General features: G+C 45.4%; 1 protein-coding gene across 1 annotated transcript; it reads left to right on the top strand.

The window, feature by feature from the left end:
- The first annotated feature begins 13,133 nt into the window (after positions 1 to 13,133).
- On the top strand, positions 13,134 to 18,887 carry LOC138637794 (carboxypeptidase N subunit 2-like). The gene is made up of 2 exons (XM_069726717.1): positions 13,134 to 13,211; positions 16,827 to 18,887. The coding sequence occupies exons 1-2, from the start codon at positions 13,134 to 13,136 to the stop codon at positions 18,444 to 18,446; spliced, it is 1,698 nt and encodes a 565-aa protein (XP_069582818.1). The 3' UTR covers positions 18,447 to 18,887.
- The last annotated feature ends 6,785 nt before the right edge of the window (positions 18,888 to 25,672 follow it).

Genomic DNA, 25,672 nt, shown 5'->3' with positions numbered 1-25,672 from the left:
ACAATAATGTAACTTGTTTTTCTTCTCTTTCAGGTTAGGTCGGGGGCTTATCTACAGCATTCTAGAATGCTGTAGATAAGCCCTGAAAGGCAGTGGCCGCAGCTCATAGCTAAAAAATGAGGTGACAGGCTCCCTTTAATGGCTAACTGACAAGATGGTAACAAATTGCAAGCTTTCGAGACTTTTGAGGTTGAACAATAAGAAATGTTCACTCTAGTTGCCTACTCCTGGTCTAATGGATATTGATCAGGTATGTGCTAAAGAAATACATCAGACAACACACAGTCGGATGTAAACTATCCTTGATCAATCTATGTCTCAGCTCCAAGGACCTTTATTTAAGCCTAACATAGGCTTATATAACCCCTGTAAGGGGGCTCAGTTAGCTCTAAAATGGGAGAGATCGGATGTATTCCATTGGTTAGTAGGTTGGGCAATGAGCTAGTCCATGGTCGGTTCCATGATGTCATCAGGCTGGGCTGGTCAATGAGCTCATCAGAGTGGGCATCACTGTGGGTGGATCCATGAGGTCATCAGGGTGGGTTGGTCCATGAGCTCATCAGGGTGGGCATCACCATGGGTGGACCCATTGGGTCATCAGGGTGGGCGTCATCTTGGATATCATCACATGGTGTGGTGAAACAGGAAATGGCAGCCATCTTTATTGTGTCTCACTTTGATCTGAGTGAGCTTATGTAAGGTGAAACAATACTTGTTATGGGTCGTATCTCCCAATCTCTTATGTCTTGAGGTTAATTATTTGATCTTATGGCTCTCCTCAACATACTCAAGTCCCTTCATTAGGCATAGAAATATTTTTCTTTCTACTGGCTAACACGATACAAAAATATACTGCATATCGTTCCTGTATCATAATGGCAGGAAATAAGAGAAGTTTAACAGTTCAACAAGCTCAGTCAGTGTTAAGGACTGGCGGAACGTACCAAGTATAGATGATATGAAACTAGGTGCGTTCGCAGTCCGAGGTCCACCGTGCAGGTAAAAACCCTGCTGCTAGTAAGACGGACTATATGGCGGTACTATAAGTATACACGCACGGGTTAACTTCACCCTGCGTGAAAGAAGCGATCCTGTTGAGTCACAGGACCGCGGTACCGCACATAGAGCGCGAGCAAGAAGTCAGCGAACACAACCCCAACACAGGATTGAAGTCCGATTAGACCATTTGCTGGCACAACACCGCAACTGGGTGTGTAAGGAAACTATTAAAAATAGTATATAAAGGCACGAGAGTGCATGCAGTGCCGCACTGACGGACGCCACTAACCACCCAGGCTTGGGTAAGGAAAGCGCAGAGGAAGCGCACGGCGCCGTACAGGCGGTCACAGCAACTAGACGCTGTTATGTGTGTAACGTGCTGTTGGACAAGTCGGGCGCTAAATAGCAAACATACACCTTCCGCGAACAGTCATCCAATAGGGAGGGTATTTTAAAGAGCGACTTTCACTCACAACACACACACATATTATCAAGACAATACTAGCGCATGGCCGTGCGGTCATGCGCAGTTTATATAGTTGCAGCACAGGAAGCTGCTACCGAAGTTTTGCCCTTTCAGGACCTTCCTGGAGGACCAATGGAATGTGCTGCAGTACCTGAGCATGTGACCCTTGATCTCCAACGGGAGATCTTGCCCTGGGCATGCTCATGTGTGTGAAAATAAGGACTTAGTCCCAGAGAAGCCTGCTCGCCGCAGATCAGTGCAGGGTACAACAGGAGAGCCAGAAAAGGCAGTAGTAACCCTCTGCACAGAATCAGTCCCAGCAAGACGCTGGGAGCGACGCCTCCGCTGAGCAGACCCCACTGCGGCCGATGCAGACACGGATCGAGATTCCTCCTGTGCAGCAGAGGAAACTCGACTCCTAACATTACCCCCCCTCCTAGGGCCCCCCCTCCTTGAGCCTCACTACGCTCAAAAGCTGCAATAAGCAGCGGAGCCCGAATGTGCTCTACAGGCTCCCAGGTTCTATCCTCTGGGCCGTGACCCTTCCAGTCCACCAGATAAAATTTCTTGCCACGTACCACCTTGCACCCCACAATAGCATTCACCTCAAACTCATCAGTGGATGAACCCGATGTCCCAGCAGATGACTCAGAAAACCGGGACAAACGAACGGGCTTTAAGAGGGAAACGTGAAAAGTATCGGTGATACAAAGGCGTGGAGGAATAGCCAAACGGTAGACCACAGGGTTGACCTGTTCCAGAACCTTAAACGGGCCAATGTAGCGAGGAGCAAACTTAGTGGACTCAACTCGCAGCCTGATGTTACGGGCGGAGAGCCACACTAAGTCGCCAGGAGCAAAGACCGGAGCGGGGCACCGGTGTGTATCAGCCGAAACCCTCATTCTCTCCTTGGAGGCCCGGATGGCATCCTGTGTGCGGTCCCAGATGTCACGTGCCTCCACCGCCCAATCTGCCACCCTAGAATCGGTGGATGACACGGGCACAGGGACACGCGGATGCTGGCCGTAATTAAGGAGAAAAGGAGTCTGACCAGTGGAATCGGCTACGGCGTTGTTCAAGGCAAATTCCGCCCAAGGTAGCAAAGATGCCCAGTCGTCCAGCCTAGCAGAGACAAAATGACGCAAATATGTCACCAGAGTCTGGTTGGTTCTCTCCACCAACCCATTCGTCTCGGGATGGTATGCAGAAGAGAGGTTTAACTCTATGCTGAGTAAACGGCAGAGCTCTCTCCAAAACCGAGATGCGAACTGGGGACCCCGATCGCTGACAATCTTATCAGGCATACCATGCAATCGGAAAAGTGCTTAATGAACAACACCGCCAAGGCCCGTGCTGAAGGTAACCGAGGAAGCGGCACCAAATGCACCATCTTAGAGAAATGGTCGGTGACAACCCAAATAATGGAGCAGCCATGCGACTTGGGTAAGCTCACCACAAAGTCCATCCCGACCATTTCCCAGGGCCTGTCTGCCACCGGTAGAGGGTAAAGCAACCCAGCAGGCCGTTGCCGAGGAGACCGATTCTGGGCGCAGGAAACACACGCCTGAATATAGTCCCTGACATCTCGGGCCATATGCGGCCACCAGTATTTTCTCGCCAAAAGCTCAGATGTCCTCTTGGTCCCAAAATGCCCACCCACTCTGGAGGAGTGAGCCCAAGAGAGAACCTCCGGTCGCAAGTTAGCTGGCACAAAAGTCTTGCCCGGGGGCACAGACTCTAGCGAAACCGGAGCTACAGTTCTCAGGCTCCCAGAAGGGACAATAAGCCGAGGCTCCTCCTCCTCCTCAGATGACACTACGGAGCGGGAGAGAGCATCGGCACGAACGTTCTTCTCCCCGGAGAGAAAATGGAGAGTAAAATGGAACCGGGAGAAGAACAGGGACCATCTAGCCTGGCGAGAATTCAGCCGCTGGGCCGTTTGTAGATATACCAAGTTCTTGTGGTCTGTGAAGACTTGGAAGGGAAAGCGAGCTCCCTCCAAGAGATGTCTCCACTCTGAAAAAGCCAACTTCATGGCTAGCAACTCCCTGTCCCCGATGGAATAATTCCTCTCCGCTGGTGTGAAGGTCTTGGAGAAGAAGAAGCAAGGATGCTTCCGACCTTGAGCATCCTTTTGGAAAAGGACTGCTCCAGCACCAACAGATGAGGCATCCACCTCCAAGATAAATGGTTTATCAACATCGGGGCGATGTAGGATGGGAGCGCTAGCGAAATGAGACTTGATCGAGAGAAAGGCTTTGGAGACCTCCTCTGACCACAACTTGGGATTTGCTCCCTTTTTGGTGAGGGCAACCAAGGGAGCTACCAAAGTTGAGAAGTGTGGAATGAACTGGTGATCGTAATTAATGAACCCCATAAAGCGCTGCACCGCTTTAAGAGAATGGGGTTCCTGCCAGTCCATTACAGCCTGTAGCTTGGCAGGATCCATAGCCAAACCCTGGGCAGAGATGATATAACCAAGGAATGGCAAGGACTCCTGCTCAAACACACACTTCTCCAACTTGGCGTAGAGGGAGTTTGCCCGTAAGAGGTCGAAGACTTTACGAACATCTGTCCGATGGGAGTCAATATCTGGAGAGAAGATGAGAATATCATCCAGATAGACTACGACCGAGGTGGTGAGCATATCTCGGAAGATGTCGTTCACAAAGTCTTGGAAAACGGCTGGGGCATTACAGAGCCCGAAGGGCATCACCAGATATTCATAGTACCCATCCCTGGTGTTAAAAGCCGTCTTCCATTCATCCCCCTCACGGATGCGAATCAGGTTGTAAGCACCCCGCAGATCTAACTTTGTAAATACCCTCGCTCCCCGTAGCCTATCAAACAGCTCAGATATCAGGGGTAATGGGTATTTGTTCTTAACGGTGATGGCGTTAAGACCCCTGTAGTCTATGCATGGACGTAAGTCTCCAGTCTTCTTCTGTACGAAGAAGAACCCAGCCCCTGCCGGTGACACTGACTTCCTAATGAATCCTCTTGCCAGATTCTCTTGGATATACTGAGACATTGCCTCCGTCTCCGGGAGAGATAACGGATAGACTTGACCCCGGGGAGGCTCAGCACCAGGCAAGAGGTCAATAGGACAGTCATAGGGGCGGTGAGGCGGAAGGGTCTCCGCAGCTCTTTTGGAGAACACGTCTGCATAGGGCCAATAGTGCTTGGGGAGAGAGGAAAGATCTGCGGGTACCTGTGTAGTAGCAACCTGAACGCACTCCCTCTGACATCTACCCTCGCAGGATTTACTCCATCCCAAAATTCTCCCAGAGGACCACTCAATATGAGGAGAATGGTAGCGAAGCCATGGTATCCCCAACAGGACCTCATCAATTCCCTCAGGAATGACTAATAGGGAGATTATCTCCTGATGTGATGGAGACACAGAAAGCGTGAAAGGAATGGTTTGGTGGGTAATCTGTGAGGGTAGTGTTGACCCATTTACCACTCGAACGGTTACTGGCTTGGCGAGCATCACCAAGGGTATTGCGTGACGCTGGGCAAAAGCGGAAGACATAAAGTTACCCTCTGCCCCAGAATCCACGCATAGCTCGACCATAAGAGTGGATGGGCCTATGGTAATTGTCCCCTTGAAGGACAACTTTGAGGCAAACGTCGCCGTGTCTAGTGTACCTCCTCCAACTGCCACTAGACGCTGACGTTTCCCCGACCGCTGAGGACCTTGGAGGCAAGATGTCCTGACTGCTGGCAAACATGACGGACCTTATGTGCACGGGCGGACAGAGATTTGGATCCCGCTCATGTCACCTCTAAGGCCTCATGTGATTTGGATGCCTGGATTGGAGATTCCAAAGGTTTGGCGAAGGTGGGAGCCAGCCTAAACCTCTGCCTACACTGGGCTCGCTCTAACCTCCGCTCGTTAAAACGGAGGTCAATACGAGTAGAGACAGTTATTAATTCCTCCAGCGTGGCAGGAATCTCCCTAGGGGCCAGAGCGTCCTTAACGTGATCAGCCAGGCCCCTCCAAAATATGGGGATAAGGGCCTTATCCGACCACTCCAGCTCGGAAGCTAAATTACGGAAGCGGACGGAAAAATGGCTGCCAAGGACTCACCCTGAGTTAAAGCCAGCAGTTGGAGCGCTGTGTCATGGGTGACTTGAGGTCCTAAAAAGACCTTTTTCAGAGTGCTCAGGAACAATGGAGCACTCTGCACCACATGATCACCACGCTCCCAGAGCGGCGTAGCCCACTCCAACGCCCTGTCCGACAAGAGAGAGACAATAAATCCCACCTTAGCCCGCTCTGTAGGAAAACGTGCAGCCAGGAGCTCGAGGTGAATAGAGCACTGACTCACGAATCCCCTACAAGTTTTGCAATCTCCAGAAAATTTTTCTGGCAACGGGAGGCGGGATAATGTCGGAACTGGGGTGGCAGTGGACAAGGTTGCTGCAACCACGCTAGCAGCCTGTACAGCAAGTGCGGTAACATCCACAGCTGAGGCTGAGCTCTCGAGAGCCGTCAACCTACCCTCCAGCTGCTGGATATACCGCAAAGATTGCTGAATGTCCGCCATTTACTAGCCAGACCTTGGCGCTAGTATTATGTTAAGGACTGGCGGAACGCACCAAGTATAGATGATATGAAACTAGGTGCGTTCGCAGTCCGAGGTCCACTGTGCAGGTAAAAACCCTGCTGCTAGTAAGACGGACTATATGGCGGTACTATAAGTATACACGCACGGGTTAACTTCACCCTGCATGAAGAAAGCGATCCTGTTGAGTCACAGGACCGCGGTACCGCACATAGAGCGCGAGCAAGAAGTCAGCGAACACAACCCCAACACAGGATTGAAGTCCGATTAGACCACTTGCTGGCACAACGCCGCAACTGGGTGTGTAAGGAAACTATTAAAAATAGTATATAAAGGCACGAGAGTGCATGCAGTGCCGCACTGACGGACGCCACTAACCACCCAGGCTTGGGTAAGGAAAGCGCAGAGGAAGCGCACGGCGCCGTACAGGCGGTCACAGCAACTAGACGCTGTTATGTGTGTAACGTGCTGTTGGACAAGTCGGGCGCTAGATAGCAAACATACACCTTCCGTGAACAGTCATCCAATAGGGAGGGTATTTTAAAGAGCGACTTTCACTCACAACACACACACATATTATCAAGACAATACTAGCGCATGGCCGTGCGGTCATGCGCAGTTTATATAGTTGCAGCACAGGAAGCTGCTACCGAAGTTTTGCCCTTTCAGGACCTTCCTGGAGGACCAATGGAATGTGCTGCAGTACCTGAGCATGTGACCCTTGATCTCCAACAGGAGATCTTGCCCTGGGCATGCTCATGTGTGTGAAAATAAGGACTTAGTCCCAGAGAAGCCTGCTCGCCGCAGATCAGTGCAGGGTACAACAGGAGAGCCAGAAAAGGCAGTAGTAACCCTCTGCACAGAATCAGTCCCAGCAAGACGCTGGGAGCGACGCCTCCGCTGAGCAGACCCCACTGCGGCCGATGCAGAATGGGAGACCGCAGCAGACACGGATCAAGATTCCTCCTGTGCAGCAGAGGAAACTCGACTCCTAACAGTCAGAACCAAGAAGTAGCACCCCCATTCCCAAACCAGATCCAGATAACCTGGCTCAGCAACTCATGTATCTGACAGGTTCAATACAGCTCTCAGCACTCTGGTTGAGTACATGATTGGTTGATAAATTAGCTTCACCACCATGGACAATCTATAAATCCACCCATCCATCCAATCTTTAGTGTAATTTGAAAACAACATTGTTTTTCCCAAGAGAAATTAGTTACCAGTTACTCAATGGTCATACAGGAATTGCTGGGTAAGATTGGAAAAAAACTATTCATCATCAGTTCCTGCTTTACAGTACATGGGAAACTTTTTTGACGCAGGACACTGGAGTAATACAATAAAAAATCTGGGAATTTTTCTGATTTCTCAGTTTCTAATCCTAATAAACGTTGAGTAGTTGTTTTGAATGTATTATACGGAAACTTAATCTCTAGAGATGTCTCTCCATCCTTTACAAAACTGCTGTTTCAGATCCTGTCATCTATGTTTTTAACAAGTTTAAGTCCTATGGAATTTTCAATAGCTCGGTGATCGGCAAAGCAAATGGAGTATACAGCAAGTGCCATTACAATGGTAAGACCAGTTTGTTTGTCTTTCATATGTCACGATGTTTTCCTAATTTTATGACTTGATATGTTATTTTGTATAAAGTGCTACGGTTTATATGGGATGAATTACCACTTGTAAATCATTTTGTCTGTCTGATAATTAACTACACACTGGAATACTGTAGCAGAATAATAATAATTTCCTTGGTATGGTTTAAATGGTGTTTGGCTGTATAGTCTAATATATTGTGATATTATTATATTATTAATATATAATGTGAGACGGGGGCGTGGCTTGCTAGGGACTGGGAGCAGACCTGTGTCACAGGAGCTCCTGCTAAATCCCTAATTATTAGCGGCAATTATCATACATTTTGGGAGGAAACAGCTCAAAACTGTATTTAAAGCGTTCAAGGCCAGGACACAATATGAGGAAAACGACTTTGAAGAAGCCCCAAGCAGCACAAGGACATATGGATCGCGGCTGTGGCCTTGCCGCAGGCGGGAAGCTTTCAAGTTCCGGACCATTTCCAGCCACAGGAGGATACTTGGACAACCCCCCGTCCACAGCGACTCCCGCACCGAAATCCGCAGGACCCACGGGCATCCCCACAAGAACCGGAGCTGCCGACATTTGTGGGCCCAAAACCGCGGTCTCGCCTGAACTGGCGAGGCCGAGAAGCAGGAGAGGGGAGATGACCCCACCCATAGACCCGCCCATTACTCCGCCCACGATATGCGACGGTGCCGCTCCCCGAGGACAGAGCTGCAGCCCGAGGATGGAGGGGACAGCAGGTGAGCCCGCGCCACAAACAACTCGTGCTGCGGGACCCCCGAGACCCTCCGATTACCGCTCTAGAGCTGACACGACTTCCGGGATCAAACCCGGAACTGAAGCAATACGAGCGCTGAGAGGGACGGGGAGAGGAGGCGGGGCCGAAGCCCCGCTCATAACTCCGCCCACAACTAGCTGCGGCAACGCTTCCAAAGAGAAGAGGACGGCCACAGCTGCAGGGAGAACCTCAGGTGAGCTCTCATCACGAGCGACACCTTCCATAAGGTCTCCTAGACCCTCTGCCCCAGCCCCCAAGACCGGCACTACATCTAAAATCATAGCAGCAGCTGCATTCATGCCGGAGGGCAGGGGGAGCAGAGGCAGGGAGGAAACCCCACCCACTACTCCACACTCAACATACAGGGACACAAGGAAGCAGGCTGTCAGCCGAGCACTAAAGTATAGTGCCCCAGAACTTGTGCCCTGCCCTGGTCCCCAGATAACAGCTACTAATGTGTCTGTGACAAGTCAAACTTCAAGCCACACATTAAGAATTGATGCTCCCACATTTACACCGCAGCGCAGACCCCATATGAGAGGAAAACATCAGACCACAGGTCCTGTGGTGACACTAATTGAACTGGAGGGAGCGCCACAGGAAAATCGCCACTCACAGGCTACCCCACAACAGGGAGATGGCAGTTATGACAACAAGGGGGAGGGAAGCTCCACCTCAGAAGTTTCATGCCCTTTTCTTGGTACAGAGGGAACGGTAGATGCAGAGGGACCCCCCACTGAACTAGCAATGGACAATATGCTTAAAAACTTCTGCGGCATCATTAATAAAAAAATGGAAGAAGGATCACTAATATTGGATAAATATATATTCTCTCTCAACACATTAAATACAAGATCATCACGCACGGAGAAGGCATCTGAGTCCTATGTGAGAGACGCACTGACTTCCATTGCAGAAAGTCTTAGTTCCTCCTCATCCGAGTCATCCTCAAGGTCATCCCAATGTAGCTACTCTTCACCTACATGTGACTCGTACGCTTCCTCTGTATATTCCTCAATCAGTAGCATGGAAGAATACTCACCTGAGGGTATGGATCTCCCCTTTTCGGAAAGTTCGCCAACTTCCCCTGTTTCCGCAGTTCTGCTAGAAAATCTACAAAAAGAAATTGCCTCACTAAAGCGTAACCTGACGAGTCTAGAGGACCATAAGCGGAGAAACAATGTAAAAATCAGGGGAGTTCCGGAGTCTGTTAAACCCCCCCATCTAAAAAGCTATATTCAAAAAATGATATCCAAATTTATTCCTAATAACAACGAACCTAACATTATCGAAAATGCCTACCGAATTAAGAGACCTGTGTCGCTCCCGCCTGACGTGCCAAGAGACATCATTGTCTCCTTTTTCCCAGCTTGGGTTAGAGGTAAACTGTTTGAACTCTCCTCCGAAAAAAATTTTCTGCTTTCCCCATATGGTCACCTAGCATTCTATAGAGACTTGTCCAAAGACACTTTAAAAAAGCGACGGGATTTTTCACCAGTTACGCGGGAGCTCCGGAGGTCTCATTTCGCCTATTCATGGTCGCCATCCTCTACTCTTTTAATAAAACTCTTGTCCGGAACTGTACACATCACAACCCCTTTAGAGGGCATGTCCTTCCTGCGGCAGCATGGTCTGAAATCCTACAGAACCCACAATAGTCCTACCTGATTTATAGTTCTGCTTTACACATAGCGACACCTTTTTCTACTATTAGGAGCTATAGATATACCTCTTCCCAAAGATTAGCTTTGACAATGAGCCAGATATTTTGCTGCCCACATTGTCGCAGGGTCACCCGAAGGTGCTCCCGGACATAGTAAGCTACCTTATAACTTACTGTAAGCTTAGGTTCAAAATAGGCCTTTGCATTTTATTATATACTGATTAACCAATATAGCTTTAGATATTCTTGTAGCGAACCTGTACAAAGTATCACCTATGTCACTTAACAACCTACTGAGTTATTTTATCTTCATTATGTATACATTAACTTACTATGTAATCGCCTGTTTCCCCTATTGCTATAGGGGCTTATTTTCCTTACCTCCATACCCCACCCCCTTCCCTCCGTCCCCTCCTATCCTATCCTTCCCAGTTAAGAGTTAAAATCCTAATAAAAATTTTTGGAAAAAAAAAAAAAAATATATAATGTGAGACATAGATTTATACAGCCGCGTAGAAAGAAGGAGAGGGATATAGTTGGTACCTCAACTTGTAACTAAAATCTAAAACTTTATTAGGATGTCAAGCCATATTAAAAATATTAAAAAAACACCTGACGCTTTTGAGGCGCGACAATAGCGCCCTTAGTCATAGGTTATGGAAAAAAGGCAAGGCATACACTTATATATAGGGAGAAGACCAATGGCAAAATAATTGCATACGTATACAAAAATCCTTTCCACGATTCTATTTTCTGGTTCGGCAGATATGTGGACGATTTATTGCTTGTATGGCAAGGTGAACCTTCACACGTAGAGGATTTTTTTGTTTATCTTAATTTAAATGTTAAGTTCACCCTCAGCACTTCTGACATTCAAGTTCCATTCTTAGACATCTATTTATCAGGCAATCTGGCCACACATCTGCATAGGAAAAGCACATCTGGTAACACTCACACTATTATCTTCTTCCTCACACCCAGGGCACATTATAAAACCCATACCTTATGGTGAATTCAATTGTCCAAACTTAATTTGTTCTGAACATGAGTCCTTTCTCTCAGAAAGTGAAATTATAAAAAAAAAACGATTACGTGAAAGGGGTTATAAAAAATATGAGATTAAACATGCTTTTAAGAAAGTATCAAACAGACCCAGGTTTTTAACTTCTCATAAGGCTACTGACTCTCTCTCCATTCATAATATTGATTCCACTCTGACTTTTTCAATGCGCTACAGTCCTCAATTCAATTAAATTAAGTCTATAATTAAAAAAATACTTACTGATCACCTATCAGGATGACACCCTAGGTTTTATCATCAATCAGGGCTGCAGATATGTGGCTCTAAGGTTTCTCCTTGTGGAGAGTGACATAAGGGTTGATTGTGACTTGTAGGATCGCTACTTCCAATAGGTGGCGCTATAGAGTTCAAGTCCTCTTTTTCTCTGAAGAAGCAATTTGCATATTAAATTTCCCAGAGGAGCATTGCACGATGAATAAGCCTCTTTACCTTGACAAGCCAAAAATGTTGTGACTTTTTGACCTTTTTCACCATTTGTTTCAAATAGTTAACTATTTACCATGTATATATTTGGAAAAAAATTTTCAGGTATTTTAATTCCTTGTACTTTCATTAGCAGAATCACTGCTGTGACTGACACGGGGAGCAGTGCCAGTCACTAACAACGCTCACCCCTCACTCCAGCATCTTGGCAGTCGCTCCCACTGTGCATTCAATTGTATTCCCATCTATCAGATGCGAATATAGTTGATGTCACAGCCGTGCTGCCCCTTGGCAGGAGCAGAGGAGCTGTAATTAGCCCCCTGCCAGGATCACCAGAGAAACGCAGGCCACCTCCGGCCTGCGCACCATTGGAGTTGGCGCATGCAAGGGACTTAGGATGGCGCGATACGGTGACATTATAGCGCCATCCAGCATCCATTGTTGTACAGGAAGCAAGAGGAGATGGCAGCCTAAGTGTACAGGGAGTCGGGATTAGATGAGTATAAAGCTTTTTTGGCTATGATCGACATATGTGACGTGTGAGTCTGGCTATGGGGGGACATATGTGAGGCTGGCTATGGTGGACATAGGTGGAGCCAGCTATGGGGGACATATGCAAGGCTGGCTATGGGGGACAAATGTGGGGCTGGCTATGGGTACAAATGTGCGGCTGGCTATTGGGGACATATGTAGGGCTGGCTATGGGGGACATATGTGGGGATGGCTATGGAGGACATATGGGGGTTCGCTATGAGGGACATATGAGGGGATGGCTGTGGGGAATATATGAGGGGCTGGCAATGGGGAACATAGGAAGTTAGCTGTGGGGGACATAAAAGGCTGGATGTGGAGGAGTTGTGAGGGACGTTATACCTGTGCTGTGAAGACATCATATTATATAGACTATGTGGGGGCTTATCATTGTGTAGGGTGCTGTGGGGGGAATAATAATGTAGACGTGCTGTGGGGATATCATACTGTATAATGGGTGGCTGTGGTGGACATCATAGTGTATATTGGTCGGATGTTGTGGATATCACACTGTATGGACAGTTGTGATCACCATTATAACATGTAAGGGAGTTGTGTGAAGAGGGTTACAGTTTGGATAGGACAACATATTGGGCATTCTGAGGGCTTAGTGTGAAAAGTGGCAAAGAATGGATTTGGAGAGGGGGCGTGAAATGGGGCAGAATAAGGAGAGGGGTTAGCATGGTGGGGGGACTGTGTGGAGATATAGAGAGTGTAAGGGAAATCTACAGAGGAGACAGCCATGGTATATGTCGTGGTTCATAAGGACGGATGGTGTGGTGGTTATAGCTGTAATGGCAAACAGTGTCGTGGGTGCACCTCATTAAGGCGGACAATGTGGAAAACATATACTATAGGAGGCTTATTTAGGGCATAGCATGGACAGATATTTTTTATGCAGAGGACATTTTAATAACACTGTTGTTTTTAAGGGGCACTGTGTCAGTATGTGCTGCAGAAGACCGAAGAAGAGGGAGATCTGCAGAGAGGAGCTGTGGATGTGAAAAGTCATCATGGCGTCTGGAAAAGATGTAGACGAAAAGAAAGAAATTACTCAATCAGAGAAGAGCTCGCTCATAATGTACCTGGATGTAAATGTTTACTTGTTGATACTCACTGCGTCTCATCAGTACTGTGGTTCCTGTATGGTCTGCAGTCTGATAATGACTGATAACTAGTGTTGAGCATTCCGATACTGCAAATATCGGGTATCGGCCGATATTCTCTGTATCGGAATTCCGATACCGAGTTCCGATACTTTTGCGATATCGGATACCAGAATTGGAAGTTCCCATAGTACAATGATGCACTATAATGGAGTGTGGGCGGTGTGTGGGCGGAGACTGCATGTATGTCAGTGCGTGACCGTGGGGGGGGTCTGTGCGGGCCTGCCGGGGTCTGTGCGGGCTGCTGGGGGTCTGTGCAGGCTGTGGAGGTCTGTGCGGGCCTGACGGGGCTCTGTGCGGGCTGCCTGGGGTCTGTGCGGGCCTGCCGGGGCTCTGTGTGGGCTGCCGGGGGTCTGTGCGGGCCTCCCGGGGGTCTGTGCGGGCCTCCCGGGGGTCTGTGCGGGCCTACCGGGGCCCTGTGTGGGCTGCTGGGGGTCTGTGCGGGCTGTGGAGGTCTGTGCGGGCCTGACGGGGCTCTGTGCGGGTGCCTGGGGTCTGTGCGGGCCTGCCGGGGCTCTGTGTGGGCTGCCGGGGGTCTGTGCGGGCCTCCCGGGGGTCTGTACGGGCCTGCCGGGGCTCTGTGCGGGCTGCTGGGGCTCTGTGCGTGTGTGCAGGCATCGTCCGATGGGACTTGTAGTCCTTGTAGATGCCTGCTACAGTGACAGTGATTGACACATTATCCAATGATGGGACAGTAGTAGTCCCATCATCCGGCTAATGTGTTGAATGTAAAAAAATACTACATACATACTACATACATACTACATACATTCAACATACTACATACATACATACAACATACTACATACATACTACATACACACTACATACATACTACATACATACTACATACATACAAACTTCATACATACCACATACATACTACATACATACTACATACATACTACATACATACTGCATACTACATACATACTACATACTACATACATACAATATACATACTACATACATACTACATACATACTACATGCATACTACATAATACATACGTACGACATACATACTACATACTACATACATACTACATACACACATACTACATACATACTACATACAACATACATACTACATACATACTGCATACATACTACATACAATACATTCATACATTACATACAATGCATACATATAGACATACAGTACACTTTGTTCCCCGAAGCCAGTGTCATCTGTAAAAAATATTAAAAGAACAAACAACCAATATACTCCCTGATCCGCAGAATTCTACGAGTGTCCCACGACGATCTTCCATGGAGAACGGCAGCATCAGCTGATGCAACAGCTCTCCAAGGGCTCCGTAGTCTCACTTTTGGCATTGCTGTGTGAGAAATTTGTACTATAGTAACTTCAGTGATGCACTGCAGGAGCCATTGTCTTCTGTCAGTGTGTCACTGAGGGTCCTATAGAGCAGTGACATCACCTGATGTCACTGTTCTATAGGGGAGCTCGTCGTGGGACACTCGTTATTAATTGGACTATGGCGGACAGGTAGTAAACGGCTAATTATTTTACGTTTTTTGCAGGTGCTGAAGTATAGTTAGTATGGTTAAATGAAGAATATTAAAATACTTTTTTCCTAATGTGTGTGTGTTTTATTAACCCTTTATTACTATTGGATTGATAATGGATAGGCATCTTATTGATGCCTCTCCATTATTAACCCGGCTTAATGTCACCTTACAATAGCAAGGTGACATTAACCCCTCATTATCCCATATCCCACCGCTACACGGGAGTGGGAAGAGAGGGGCTAAGTGCCGGAATTGGCGCATCTTACAAATGCGCCATTTCTGGGGCGACTGCGGACTGGTATTTGTATCCAGAGGGGCCAATATCCTTGGCCCCTCTCTAGGCTATGAATATTAACCCGCAGCTGCCTACGTAGCCTTTCTGGCTATAAAATATAGGGGGACCCCACGTCATTTTTTGGGGGGTCCCCCTATTTTAATAGCCAGTAAAGGCTACGCAGACAGCTGCGGGCTGATATTCATAGCAGGCTACAAATATTGGCCCCCGGCCGTTGGCTTTCCCCCTCTGGCGCAGAAAGTTGTACAAATTTCACAGAGTGCGTCGGTACGTCGGCCCGACGCACGCTGTGAAATTTGTGCCCCGACGTGGGCAGCGGATGCTGTTTTTCAACGCATACACTGCCCATCATGAAGTCCGGGGAGGATGAGGCGGAGATTCGGCCGCGCATGCATGGTAGAAAATGGCGGATCTGTTTTTTTCCGCTGGATCCATTTTTTTCTGCCGGATCTGTTCTTTTCCGCCGGATCCGTTCTTTTCCGCCGTATCCTTTCTTTTCCGCCGGATCCATTTTTTTCAAAACTCGCCGGATTGTGCCTGGCAGCAAAAACCTGATGTGTGAAAGCAGCCAGATATATGGATAGATATACTATATTTAGTATATATATATACTAAAATGACACTTATTCCTCCCATAGACCGGCTAGTGTCAGCCCTCTATTTTAAACAGCTAATCCTGTTTAAACTCCAGTACCTGGTATGTACACCCCTATACCTCATAGCTAAAATACACTCTGTATATCAGTATAATGCACATATACGGATCTCTTTTTGTAGATGCAAATTCTCTATAATAAGGGTGATTAGCTCACACCCTTTGGCTCAAAACAATAAGTATGTAATTCCCCCCTCTCCCCCTTTTCTCTTCCACCGGTTTTCGCCATTGTGCACTCTGTCTAGGGCCGTGATCATACTTTCTATAAATTTCATAGATACTATGTTCAGTTTCATGTGTGTTCTATGCCACGGCCATATGTGCACCACTATCTATTGTCAGTCACACATGAGAGCAATGGTATTATATTATCTCTGGGTCTTCATCAGAACCTATATGACCATTAATATACGTCCGTTTTGTATATACTTTTGTTTTTCTTCCTTTTTTTATGTCTATGCAAATTTTGTTGCTATTTTGTTATCTTTTCTTTAGAGCACACTGATGAAGGTCTGCACAGACCGAAACGTTTGTATAAATACTGTATGTATTAAACACCCTTTTTGCATCAGACTTCCTGGAGTGTGTTCAGTATATTCTATATCACGGTTAAAGATCTGGGCACCTACTCTTATGCACCTCCACTCCGGGCTGTGCTGAACATTTACTTTACTGCCTTTGATGTATGGCAGTCTCTGATTTGCCTATACAGCATTTATTACAGACTCGCAAAAATGAAACACTAAGGAAGCTGTCCCCCTATGTATCAATTTATCAGCTGTGCTCCTAAAGGTACTGTATTTTATAAAACCAATATATTAGGCTATGCACCTCCAAACCAAAATGAAGCAATATATGTATTATCATGTAGTATTTGCTTACTATGTTGCTTTCTAATTGAGAATGGAGAACTGTTTGAAGGAATAAAGCATGCATGCTCCTGTAGTACATATGCACCTCGTCAAATGGCTGATATATCATACAAACAAGTTTACTACATGCTTATGGATTTTTCAGGTTTTTTAAGTATATTAATATTTTCATATACTCTTTTTTAGGTAATTGTTATGTTCCTGAGAAGCATTGTCATCTGTAATTTAGTTTTTACTAGCTCATGGCTTGCACAGAGCTGTCCTTCGCTTTGTACTTGTTTTAATGGAGTCCAGGTTTTCTGCTCCAGTGATAAAATTATACAAATTCCTACTGATATTCCAGTGAATGCTACTCACCTCATGTTTTTAGACACAAAAATATCTTTTTTGAATGATTCGTCTTTCACACGTTACAATTCTTTGAAAAAATTACTCTTTGTCAGCAATGCTTTACATTTTATACAAGAGACTGCATTTAATGGACTACCCCACCTCACCGACCTGGAGATATCAGCCAGCCCACTGTCTATGATAGAACCTGGAACATTTAATGAGCTGAACGAACTCCAAAAGCTCACTATCACACACAATCCAATCAAGGATCTCCCATGTAATCTCCTGGAAAGAACAACAAAATTAGAAGTTCTCGCTTTACAAGGAAATAACATCTCACAAATCTGCGTCAGTTTATTTAGTCAGTTGAAGAATCTTCGTGAACTGAACCTTGGTGCTAATGAACTTGCCATTCTACATGCCGATTCATTCAATCAACTGCAAAATCTTAGCGTTCTCAAACTAAACAACAACAATATAAGTCAAATCAAACCCGGGATCTTTGACAAGCTGGGGGACCTTACTGAACTGTCGCTGGACGGAAATAGGATTGGTCGGATATTTAGGTACACCTTCGAAAAATTGACATCCCTGAAAAAGCTCAGTCTTGTTAAGAACTCAATTAAAGAATTACATTCTGATGTTTTTTTGAAACTTTGCAATCTTAGATGGCTTGCCATAGAAGGAAACCAAATTGCTACACTCTCTGATGGGATTTTTGCTGGACTACACAACTTAGCCAACTTGTTAGTGGGTGGAAATCAACTGGAAACTATTCCAAAGGGAATTTTCTCAAACTTAGAAAATTTAGAAACATTAGTTTTGTCTTATAACAAAATTCAAACTTTGGAAGATGGTGCTTTCGAAGGTCTCACATCACTCACTCACCTTTATCTGGACAATAACAATATTACAGCTATTGATGAAAACATTTTTAAAACTTTAACTAGTCTATTAGTTATTAGCCTGCATCACAACTCACTAACAATGCTCCCAGAAGGCATATTTGATCCATTATATAGCCTGATATCATTAATTCTTCATAATAATCCTTGGTGGTGCGACTGTTCATTTTCTCATTTTCTGGTCTGGATCAAAGAAAACAGAGAGATGACTCAAATTTCTGAAATAATTTGTAATGGACCAGAACACCACCAGGGAAAATCAATTAATGACTTAAAAATTCGAGAATTGGAGTGTCCTGCTATCAATACTGTTCCACAAAACCCATCATTTAGAATGCAGGAGACTGCCTTTATTAATGGTCCCGGCACTGAGGGGAGCATCTGCAAGAGTTACTCAATCAGTAATGGTAGTTTCATTATTAGCTGTGATCTGATGGTTTGTTCAAGGATTTCTGTACAAGTATCTACAATGGAAGAATCATCTACTAGAACATCCAATCACATCTATCATAAAGGAGATTCTCAATGTGGAACGACAAACCTCAAATTTACCATCACAGTTACATAATATTCAAAAAATTAATTTTTATTTCATGTTGCATAGTCAAGTGCACAGAAACAAGTACACCAAATTCTGCACACAAGCAGTTTGAAGGATATTAGATTACCATGTTTGTGTAGAATCAAATATCCTGGAATCAAAAAACGGTGGGTGCCAGATCCTGCTGGTGATAAACCGCAAATTCTATTCATCTCATAGCATCCATAAGAAATCCAGGGGATGTGCCGGAAATCCCTATTTTCCCGAATTCTGTTTATCCATATGAAATCCAGGTCATATATAGTAATCAGATAAGTTTGATACAATTTTAATTCATATTGTAAAATAGATTGAAATGCTCTGGGTGTAACCAGAGCACTTTCCAAACATTTGCCATACCAGCTCTATCTCTCACCCAGATCCATCTTCATTTGCTTGTCTGACAGCTCGCTATCATTCAGAGAGGAATATTACCATATAAACTTAGAAAAAGTACGTGGCACTCACCATTGCGTGCATTGTGCTAGTCCTTTATTCCATGGGAATATTACAGGACATTAAAAGTGACGTGCAGGTTACAGAGGCATGCGAGGAGAGACGAGGTGGACGACGGCCGTTTCATTTGTCAACGATTCAACGGGTCCAGGTGTTGAAGCATTGACACATGAAACAGCTGTCGTCCACCTCATCTCTCCCCGCATGCCCCTGTAACCTGCACGTCACTTTTAATGTCCTGTAACTTTCCCATGGAATAAAGGACTAGCACAACGCACGCAATGGTGAGTGCCGCATACTTTTTGTAATATTAGAACTGTATTGATTTATGCAGAGCACCTTGTACCAGGCGTTCAGCTGCTGGAGCTCCTACATAGGGGAACCACCCTTCATTAGTGGGATTTGCTAGTAAACTGGTGCCCCATCAACTCTTCTTTGAACAATTACCATATAAACACTAAATAAGGCTATGTGCACACGGATAATGGTCCACTGCGGATTTTTCCGTAGCGGATTGGATAAATCTGCAGGGCAAAAACTCTGCGTTTTTGCTTCAGATTTATCGCGGATTTACCGCGGTTTTCCTGTGGATTTCACTGCGGTTTTACAACTGCGGTTTTCTAAAGGAGCAGCTGTAAAACCGCTGCGGAATCCGCAGAAAGAAGTGACATGCTGCGGAATGTAAACCGCTGCGTTTCGGCGCATTTTTTTCCGCAGCATGTGCACAGCGTTTTTTGTTTCCCTTTGGTTTACATTGTAATGTAAACTCATGGGAAACTGCTGCGCCACCTGCAGCTGCGGAAACGCTGCGGATCCGCAGCGTTTTCCGCATCGTGTGCACATACCCTAAGGGTTGATCGATCAGACGGATTCCCTTTACTGGTGTGTGTAAAGAGCAATAGCTAACAATGTGGGTCATATGCATTACTGACAAAAATATTAGGCTAATTTAATCCAATATTAAGTGTATAGTCCAGTCATCAAAAAAATGAGTACACCCTCTCTGTTTGACTTTATCAGTCTGGCATATCATCCTAGAGGAATTGTTGCCTTCTTTTCTTTACAACATTGCTTCATTGCTTATTGAGGTTTATGGACATTTGTTTATGCACAGCTATCTTAAAGGTGTTGTCCACTATTAGGGCAACCCCTTCTCAATATTACTGTTTACCCCGTTAAAATAAAAATGCTTATATTCACCTCCAGTGCCAGCACATACATTCCCAGGGTTCATGTGAGATTGTTATGCCATGTGAGCCCGGCGCCAATCAGTGCTGGTGTCACTGCCTCGCCTTCAATCGTATAAGTAGTCAAAAGTGAGATTCCAGCCTCAGCTCTGACTTCCTCTTGATTGCTTCTTTGTCTGAAGGTGTGAGACTGATCCAGCGCCAATATGGCTCAGGGCTCATGTCATGTTACAACCTCTCGTGAGCTCGGGAATTCGAGTACTGACATGGCTGGAATGGCACAAAAATGGGAAGTGAGTATAAGTGTTTTTATTTTAATAGGGGCAAACATTAAGATTAAGAAGGGGTTGTCCTAGTGGTGGGCAACCCCATTAAGGTCCCTGAATAACATTTCAGTTAGTTGAGGTCTGGATTTTGACTGGGCCATTACAACACCATAATTCGTTTCTTTTTTTAGCCCTTCTGATATAGATTTGATTGTGTACTTGGAATCATAATTTCATCAATTTTGGCTAAACTTTAGCTTTTGGATAGATGATTTGACATTTGACTTTAGAATATTTTGGTACACAGTGGAGTTCATGTTTGATTTAATGACTCCAAATCATCACCTATCCTCCACTGTGATTCAAAGTTGGTATGACTGAGGTTTTTGCAATGAGATATGCCATACTTGGTTTTCATCAAATGTGGAGCAGGACATTATGGCTAAACATCTCCACTTTGCCCTTGTCTGTCCAAAGGACATTCTTACAGAAGCCTTGTGTTTTGTGCAAATGCAATATTGAAAAATGTAGCTGCGGCTCGCCCAAGGGCTGTGGGGTACTCGGATCTGGGCCCTTCTTCTGTACTCAGTGGGGATGTCACGGTGGCTGACCCGGTCCGTGGCCCTAGGGGAACGTCCGCTGTAAATTGTGGGGAAGGGTCTTTAAAGGGATAATGTCTGTGACGCCACCTGTGGTATTCGGTCAGGGTGACTGACGCTGCTTAGGGGTCCGCTGGGGTGATGTTATGGCGGCCAGATGGTATACCTTCCCACAGGTGAAGTATGTCCCCAGGGCTTCCCAGAGGCTAGATAGTGGATGATGGATGATGTAAGGCGCAGTGAACAATGAGGACACAAGGTTGCAGTCTCTTCACCCCTACTAAAGGCTTCAGCATCCACAGTCCAGGGTAGGGACCACAGGGTAGGCAGAGTACGACCGGTCTGAAGGCAAATCCAGAGTCCCCATATCCAGGTGGAATTCAATAGCCTGCATCTAGCGCCTGGGCGTTGTAGTCCCTCCCTGCTGAGCAACTCGGTAAGGTCCTCACAACTATTGTAGATGTTAAGTCTCTTTCTCTCTGTCCCCCTGACGGATAGGACAAACCCATATGACTGGTGGCCTGAGGCTTTTTATAGGGACCCTTGAGACGCCCCGGCCCCCACAAGTTGCCACCCTGCCTCCTGGGTATATGGTCGGGCAGTCAACGTGGAATCAACTGTCCTGCCAGTCTCTGAAGTAACAGCATAGAGATCCTTACTCCATCGGTGTTCTGGCTACCGGTACTGCGCTTCAGAAGGAGGCAGCCTGCTTCTAGCTGGTCTCCCGCTGATGTTCCTCTCCTGTTGCTATGACTTCGTTGCTCAATCACTGCAATACAATTCCTTTCAATGTCTCTTTCTTGGGATGCTGCCGCATGGGATGCAGGCGCATCTCCGTGTACCCTCGTCTTTTGCAGGCAGCAGTCTGGAGCTGGCTGGAACCCACTCCAACCAGCCTCTGTCAAACTCGGTCAGGAGTCACTGCCTATCTCCTACCCCCTCCAGTTAGCTTCTGTCTAACTTCCTAACCAACCCACCAGCTTTACCTAAGTGTGAGGAATGCCTTAGTAGATAGAAGCATGGCTCCCCCTGGCGGACTGGAGTATGAAGTGTGTTTTGTGGTTGTGATACCTGGACAGAAGATCTCCTTCATCGCCTTCAGACATAACATTACTCCCCCTGGTGGAAGAACAACATTACTGCAACGACCAGGACTCTGGGGCGCTGCATAGCCTTGCTGGAATTTTCTAAGAAGAGGCTTTCTAATGACAATCATTCCAACCAAGCCGTACTTGTTGAGTGTTTTTATAATTGTAGTGTAATGAACTTGGAATCTTAACATGCTTTGGCGTATACAGTCTAAGCTGTAGGTCTTGAGATTTTTGCCATTTTCTCTGGGAATTGTATGCACTGACCTTGGGGTGAAATTGCTGGAATGTTTAGTGTTGGGAAGATTGTCAACTGTTTTGAATGTTTACCACTTGTGAATAATTTTCTGTGGAAGTAGAATGATGGACTCCAACTAGTTTGTAACATGGCCTTATATCCCTTTCCAGATTGATATGCAGCAACAAATTCTTCTATGAGATTAAAACTGATGGCTTTCCTCCTTGGTATTGTGTTCGCACATACCTGAATTCTCCAGACCAGAAAACTAACAAAGCTGCTTTTATAGCAATGTTCACACTGATGAAAGATTGTTCAAGTGCATTTGAATAACAGCACCTCGATGCTACTTACCAGTTACTGGGTACTTACTTTGCACACAGTGCTTCTTCATTTTGGTCCACTTTTTTGCTAAACAAATAATGACACAGTGGACTTTGTCATGTGTTGATCATCTGAGGATGTATTTAACTCATTTTAAGACCTTTGAAGGGCCAAATGTTTTTATCATGTCCTGATATATAATCCCATATAATTCAGAGAGGGTGTACTCAGTATGTCTTGAGCTTTAAAAGGAAGCTTAGAGAAGATTCTTGCTACCCAAACCACAGGCCGTATGAATCAGTTACGTTTTATTCTGCTGTGGCATTTCTGACAAAATTGACTTTGGAAAGCTAGCTGGAGACTATGCACCTCGCCTGATAAGACCAAGGCAAATACTGGTGGCTTCTCTCCACCTCACTTCCACTGGCTGACAGTTCTATCCCAATGTGTTTATATAAGGCGAGAACTGCCAGTCTAGAGAAGAGGGGCAGGGAGAAGCCGCCAGACCGTTTCTTAAAGTATGTTTTGTCTGAAACACCACAGCATTTCAGAGTAAAACATACATGCAGTAAGTCTCTTATTCGTGCTGTCTATGGTTAAATCTCCGGTGAGGTTTCCTATGAGACTGTAATTTGAGTTAACGGCATATATTTGGCGCATCTGGTGCATATGAAAAGTTGTATCCAATGGTCATGCCGAACAAAAAGCACATATGTCTCATGAAGCTAGCCTACCTAGGAAAAAGTATTCAAGACTCTGCAAAATAAGTAAAATAACGCAAATTCACAGAATCTATATATGATTAAAATTTAGCTTATATGCTGAAAGCATCCTTAAGAAATTAATGAATTGTAATTAAAAAAACGGCATTCATGATCAAGAAAACAAGAGACAACTTTTTGGTAGAATAATATTATGGGCAATAGCCGTTGTTTTTTGTTATGATTGTTTTTTTCCCTCTACTGTAATCTGGTCCGTAGGCTGACCATAGAAAGGAAGTTACTTGTTAAACACTGTCATGTTAAACATCTATGTTTGGGTGCTTGTAACAATATTGTAAAAAAAATATCAGCTATGTTTTCTATTCTCGTAAAAAATACCATCAACACTAGTGTCGGATATTTTTAAATGGTAAAGTAGAAATAGTTATGGAAGTTTCTACCTCTAGAATAGTTGTAAAATTATATGCAGAATTTTAATAGTACAGTTACTCTTAGTTCTTACTACAATGAAGTAATTAAAACTGTGCATGTAAGGCAACTTCCTGACAGCATTAATGTTAACCGCAGTGATTACACTTCTAGGAAGGTCACTTTGGGTGGGTCAGACTTGGATGTGTAATACACAGCGATGTTGTAAAACATCTGTTACCGGTAATATGTGAAATCACAATACAGATATTTAAAGGGGTATATGCTGCTTAAAGTCGTCAACCACAGATCAAACTTTCAGAACATTAAAAACAAATCTGTTAAGTACTGTTCTTCTGAGTTGGAAACTGTATTCCATGTCACCATTGCAGATAGGGCCAAAAAATTTGCAGAATACCGCAGCGTACCCCTACCGGGTTGTCCTCATTCCTCTCAGCTGTAGACACACATATAGGGAAATATCTGTTAATATATGTGAGTGAGATGGGGAAACGATGGGAAGTACATAACTCTGTGACAAGTCAAGTCATCCTAGTCACTTTGTCCCCAGCTGGCATTTTAAACTATGTTCTCCCTGAAAAGTTTCAGAGCTAAACAGTTGTTTGCAATAGTGATGAGCGAATGTGCTGAGGTAACGTCTTATCTGAGCATGCTCAGCTGTTATCGCAGTATCTTGGATGTGCTCTTACATTATGTTCCAGTTCCTACGGGTGAATGATTTACGGCTGTTAGCCTCATCACATGTGGGGATTCCCTAACAAACAGGCAACCCCCACGTGGGTTCAGGCACATTCGCTCATCACTAGTCTCCAGTAAGGCATAGTCTCATGAATCAGCTGACAGGTTAATTTTAAATTTTAATGTATTACTGCTACTCACTTGTAGAATTTATTGCACCTTGCAAAACTAGAGCGAAAAACTTAAAATAAGATTAAATATACTTCCATATTCCATCTACAAAGTGTATTCCACACCATTTATTTTTGCAACACATGCAATGTAGGGAAGGTAAGGGGGGAAAAGGCTGTGAAATTGCAGCACAACAGGCATGTGTATGTCTCTTCTTCCATTTAAGTCAGGACAGATGTCCCAACACGGGTTTTGCTGGTCTCTTGGGCAGTCTCCTCTGGAAGAAGCTGTGGAAGCAGGATGAAACGCGAGTTGGTGCCCTGGCACACGTGGATCTATACCATTCTGCATGTAAGGTTTTCCTATCATTCTGCTTTCACACATCAGTGTTTTGCCATCAGCCACAATCCGTCGAATGTTGAAAAAAATGGATCCGTTGCAGATTATGAAAAACTGATGTGACGGATCCGTTTTTTTGCCTGATCCGACTAGCTGATCCAGTTAATTGGATCCTAAAAAAAATCGAAGCATGTTCAGTTAAGAAAAAAAGGAATCTGTTGCCGGATTCCGTCATTTGACAGATCCGGCGCCATAGGCTTCCCTTCTAGCAAACAACGGACGTCGCCGTCCGTTTTTTCGACGGACATAAAAAACATTACTATGTCCGTTTTCTCCGGCCACCGGATAAACTATTTTCGACGGATCCGGCGAACGACGAACTGTGAGGCCATCCATCACAATCCGTGGCTAACACAAGTCTATGAGAAAAAACGGATCAGGCGGCAACATTCGCCGGATCCGTTTTTTCAAAATTCGCTGGATTGAGACTGACGGCAAAAGACTGATGTGTGAAAGGGGCCTTAGCTATTTCCTCTCCTCTTTTTATACTTACCATTTTGCTGAATTTGTTACTTGTTACTACTCCGCCTCCACCCCTGGAACCTTCCACAGTCTCACCGTCCACTGTTGGAATAACTCAACTTCTCCACCACGTCCTCACCAATCAGATGTTAACAGTTCCCATCAAACACCAGATCACATTCATAACCAGAAGAC

This window comes from Ranitomeya imitator, chromosome 5 (genome assembly GCF_032444005.1).
Source record: "Ranitomeya imitator isolate aRanImi1 chromosome 5, aRanImi1.pri, whole genome shotgun sequence".
NCBI classification, from domain to species: Eukaryota; Metazoa; Chordata; class Amphibia; order Anura; family Dendrobatidae; genus Ranitomeya; species Ranitomeya imitator.
This window is presented reverse-complemented; position numbering and strand designations above follow the sequence as displayed.

Bases quoted from the DNA above. Each gene is read 5' to 3' on its own strand.
- LOC138637794 (XM_069726717.1), top strand. From the start codon at position 13,134: ATGGCGTCTGGAAAAGATGTAGACGAAAAGAAAGAAATTACTCAATCA. The intron at 13,212-16,826 runs GTAAATGTTTAC...ACTCTTTTTTAG, and splicing joins CGCTCATAATGTACCTGGAT to GTAATTGTTATGTTCCTGAG.